This window comes from Pundamilia nyererei, unplaced genomic scaffold, assembly GCF_000239375.1.
Source record: "Pundamilia nyererei isolate P.nyererei 1_Seehausen unplaced genomic scaffold, PunNye1.0 scaffold00004, whole genome shotgun sequence".
NCBI lineage: Eukaryota > Metazoa > Chordata > Actinopteri > Cichliformes > Cichlidae > Pundamilia > Pundamilia nyererei.
In genome coordinates, this window is record NW_005187405.1 from 7322260 (window position 1) to 7327115 (window position 4856).

The 4856-nt window shown below is 43.5% G+C and overlaps 2 protein-coding genes across 2 annotated transcripts in view; both read left to right on the top strand.

The window, feature by feature from the left end:
- Positions 1–603: 603 nt before the first annotated feature.
- Positions 604–1858, top strand: foxq1a (forkhead box Q1a). The gene has a single exon (XM_005721413.2). It carries the CDS (start codon positions 769–771, stop codon positions 1588–1590), a length of 822 nt encoding a protein of 273 aa, XP_005721470.1. The 5' UTR covers positions 604–768; the 3' UTR covers positions 1591–1858.
- A 1171-nt stretch (positions 1859–3029) lies between these two features.
- Positions 3030–4856, top strand: part of foxf2a (forkhead box F2a) — a 2811-nt gene continuing 984 nt past the window's right edge. Inside the window, exon 1 of the mRNA XM_005721414.1 lies at positions 3030–4297. Coding sequence (XP_005721471.1) covers positions 3331–4297 — 967 coding nt within the window. The 5' untranslated portion in view covers positions 3030–3330. The remainder of the gene's footprint in view (positions 4298–4856) is intronic.

A 4856-nucleotide genomic window follows, 5' to 3' on the forward strand; every position in this document is an offset into this window, starting at 1 on the left:
ATTGGCATGACATTAAAAGTTCACACCTAAACACTGAGCTTTGATATGAGACATCTCGAAAGCAGGTGAATGTGTGACGAGTGCTGGCACAGAGACCCGAGTGTTGTTTAAATATTACACACCAGCATGGAAAGATTGTGCAGTTGATTGTTTTCATCATAAAACGGTTGTTTAAAAAAAAAAAAAAAAAAAGATGAAGTAAATAATTACACACACACACGAAAACAGATAGCCCTTGCTGTGATTACGGCGCTTCCTGAATGGGACAAATAAAACTACCTGTAGGCACCGCACCTTAAATGCAAAGGAAATATACGCCCCCTGGTTATCTCAGGTAAAATAGTCCCAGTGTGTGTTCCTTAACATTTCACAGGTGAGACTGTTAAACTGGCTTTGAATGAGGTGTGGGTTGGAATGTTCGGAATAGTATATTAAATGGTCATTATGATTTTTTTTTAAATTAAAGACACTGGAACGCAATGTGAAGGTATTTGTGATATTCTCAATATTTTAAACTCACATGCCCCGCCCCCTTGGGTTGGGTCTGAGGTAAGCCGCCTATAAAGTGCCGCTAACACGGACCCAAGGTGAGAAGGGCTTCAGCGCTCTGGCAGGTATGATTAAGAAGACACACTCCTTTGGATACAGCCCAAGACTCTCCGCATCTTGACTCACAGCTGACTAAAGCTTGACTAAAGCTTCGGACTTTACGCAAAGAGCTCTCCGAGGTTTATTGCTGGACAGATTCTACCGAGCAGCACACTAACAATGAAGCTGGAGGTGCTGTGCGGGAGTCACTATGACATGAAGCATTTCGAGATGTCCAGTGATGCTGAGGGTCATGGGCGATCTCCTTTCCCTCCTGAAGAGGAGCTGGGGTCGGATGGGGACTGCGTGGCCCACAGTCCTCCACCTGTCACCCCGTGCGGCGGCAGCGGCAAGTCCAAGCCATACACACGTAGACCCAAGCCCCCGTTTTCATACATCGCTCTAATCGCTATGGCCATCCGGGACTCACCCAGTGGACGTCTGACTTTGGCGGAGATAAACGACTATCTGATGAAAAAGTTCCCGTTCTTCAGAGGCACTTACACCGGCTGGAGGAACTCGGTTCGTCATAATCTGTCTCTTAATGATTGTTTTCTCAAAGTGCTCCGGGACCCTTCCAGACCCTGGGGAAAGGACAATTACTGGATGCTCAATCCTCACAGCGAATACACATTTGCTGACGGGGTATTCCGGCGCAGAAGAAAGCGCATTAACAAAAAATTCAGCAGGGAACAAGAGGAGCCCGAGCACACAGAGGAGCCGCAGCTCATTCACCAGTCTGCCCCGAGCACCAAGACTGATTCCTGTCCCAAGTTTACCAGTTCATTCGCTATTGACAGCATCCTCAGCAAGCCGTTCAAGAGAGACTTAAATAACGAACGTTTGCCTCCCTTTCCTGCCTTCCCCTGGCCCTACTACACTGAACTAATGACCTATCATTCAAACACACCGGCCTCATATCTATATGTTAAGTCACCCTGTCATGTGGACTCCAGTGCCCAGCATGTATCAACCCCCTATGGTGGTGGGTTTCTTTCATAGACAATTTGCAATATCACAAAGAAATGTGGACTTGCTGTTCGGTGACTCAAAATGATCACCTTGAGTTAGTCGCTAGTTTAATCTGACATAACTGTGGCGGGATGGTGGTTCCCTTTTATTTTTGTAGTAGTTTATCCTTAAAGCGTTTTCAAACTTGAAATTTCACACTCTGTTAGAAATGTTACCGAGCAGAGCATTAACTTTATTTCTTTAACAAACCTGTTAAAAATATGCACTTTGACTGTTTTTATGTCTTTTTATTTTGAGAAATGTGAAATTAATAATAAAAAAAGTTGTGCTGATATCTGTTTCCTGTTGTTGTGTATATATCTATAACTGGAATTATAGATACTTCATAAAAGCATAGTTAACTGCCAGTGCAATTATAGAACGCACTATTCATGAGGGCGTATTCGTCTGACGCCTCCTCGAAACTATTTTCTAAATCTTGCATTGCCCAATATTTGTATAATAATAATAATAATAATAATAATAATAAACTTGGTATTGTTCTTTTTTCCCTCTTTCTTTCTGCTTCATGCTGCCAAAAGAAATATCATATAGTAGTATTTACTTTTTCATGTTCATGAAGCTCGCTGCTGCCGGATAGGGGCATCCAATATTTATGTTTTCTGTCTGGCGCTGCAAATAGCTGTCGCCTCAGTCACCACACATACTCAGGAAAGGGTTTATACAAATGCGAGCTCAACTCAAATTCAGAGCAGAAAGAAGGGTATTCCAGTTTGTGCTATTCATCTGACACTAGAAAGTAAATTTCCTCTAAAGCAGCTGTGCATCCTGGACGCACGAGTTTCGTGTTGGTAACAGCCTGCGCAGATTGTGCTTTTAACTTCACTGATGGTGACATTATTTCACGTCTTAAGCCACTCGAATTGCTCTAAACGTTTCGCAGAAGAAAGGAACTTTGCATAGCGACATGTTCATATTTTATCATCTGAATCCTTCCAAAGACTTTTGTTAGAGTGGCTACTTTCATTTCTCCAGGGATGTAATCCAGGCTCCGAGAGGTAAACTGACACTTGGGCGCTGTGTGTGGTATGTTGGCACGCTCTGATGGAAAAAACATGCTCTGGCCTCTCATGTCAGAGCCCTTAACCCTGAACAGATCCCAACCAAATCAGGAGTCGGTGCTTCTCCCGCACAACTTTACAGTCTAAAGCTGCAATTGGGCACCTTCAGTGTTTGCTGTAAAGGGAGGTAAAAGGAAATAATTTGATCTTAATCGAACTCTGAGACTTCATTCATCATGATGTCGTGACAAATACCGGTTTGTCAAATGTGGACAGAAGTGTTTTGGAAAGTGAGTCGTGGGAGGAGATTTGTCTTACTCCAATGTGCAGTGTCCGGCTTCTAGGCTGGATACTTGCCAGATGGGGAGGGAGTAGTTCCTGGCGATTTCTTGGAGGGATTTGGGGGAATAGAGGGGCAGAGAGAGATTTAAGTACTGATAGGTGGTCGAGTTGTGTTTGGCCGGGTGGATATGCGCAAGCAAAGTCTAGGAGCTTTATTTCCCCTCTCTGATGGGATTATTGCCAGCGATGGGCAGAGAGAGGAAGGAGGCTCAGCGCCTGCGTTTCTTGATTTTCACGGTTATAATCTTACCGAGCATCGCAACGGGACACTGACCTCCGTGAATTCTGCGTTAGGAAGCCTTTAACGGTGCTTAAAATACAGGAAAAGAGAGTTGCATGTTGTGTGAAACCAGAAAGAGGCACGGCTATGACGACTGAGAATTCCCAGCAACATCTGGATCTACCCAGTCCTCTGCGCGCAAGTCCAGTGGCCGGTGCTCTAAGGGCATCTGTGCTGAGCCCACAGCCAGTGATGGAGAGCGCGCATAATGAATCAGCAAAAGGGAAAAAGGGAAACTCCGGCTTGAGGCGCCCCGAAAAGCCTCCCTACTCATACATTGCCTTAATTGTGATGGCTATTCAAAGCTCGCCAACTAAAAGACTTACTTTAAGCGAAATATATCAGTTTCTCCAGGCCAGATTCCCTTTCTTCAGGGGATCATACCAGGGATGGAAAAATTCTGTCAGACATAACCTGTCTCTGAACGAGTGCTTTATAAAACTACCCAAGGGTCTAGGCAGACCTGGCAAAGGGCACTACTGGACCATCGACCCTGGCAGTGAGTTTATGTTTGAGGAGGGCTCGTTTCGTCGCAGACCCCGGGGGTTCCGGAGGAAATGCCAAGCTTTAAAACCAATGTACAGGATGATGAATGGGATCGGGTTTGGTGCATCCATGCTGTCCCAGAACTTTGATTTCCAATCACCCGCAGGCTCATTAGCATGTCATAACAGCTACAACTTAGATTTAATGGGTAATACAGTTCCAGGTGGCTTCGATGGACTCGGAGGAGGACATCACCTCCCGCACATGTCATCGAGCTCCGGGTCGTCATATATGGCCGCTTGTCAGGTGGCCTCTAACTCAGACTATTGCCCCGACAGTAGCAGCAGCCCCCTGCAGTCCTCCCCAGCGATGATAGGCACTTTGGACTGTCAGTCTCCATATGCAAATGCAGCTTCACATTGGAGTACACCTGGTGTGTCATCGTACATCAAACAGCAGTCGGTGAGATCAAGCAGTCCAAACTCCTCAGCCGTACATGCGGGAATGACGTCTTACGCGCTGGACCAGGGCTATTTGCACCATAATGCACGAGATTCTGACATTTCAGGTATGCATGTTATTACCTACACTGTTTTATATTCTCTGCTTACCACAGTGAGTCACTTGAGGCCGTGAATAACTGATCATTTATCTATCACAGATAAAGTCAACGCTCTTTTTAAAAAAACAAAAAACAAAACAAAAAACAGATTTTCATGTTTCACACACATAAAAAATACATAGAAAAATCAAGATTTTACAATGTATTTTTATGCGAACAGGTTTATTTAAAAATCTATACATAAAACATATCAATTTGTAATATATTTAAAATTAAAATTGAAAAGCAGCAAGATGAACAGAAAAGTAGTTTTTAAGGCTATAAAATATTTTTTGATATTTCTTTTTTTTTAATTTTTATCACGCATCAAAATATTGGTGTTCAATCGTGGCTTGTGTTTCATTTAACTGATTTATTGCTATCATTGTTATTTCACATTTTATTATCATGCCATAGCGTCTGCATAGAAGCCTTTTCAGAGGTCCCCGTGTTACACAAATGTAGGTCTAAATACACAATAACAGCAGCTCATTAAAACTGTTAATTATGAAAACAAACCTTTTTT

Excerpts from the sequence above, each read along its gene's own strand:
- foxq1a (XM_005721413.2), top strand. The coding sequence starts at position 769 with ATGAAGCTGGAGGTGCTGTGCGGGAGTCACTATGACATGAAGCATTTC.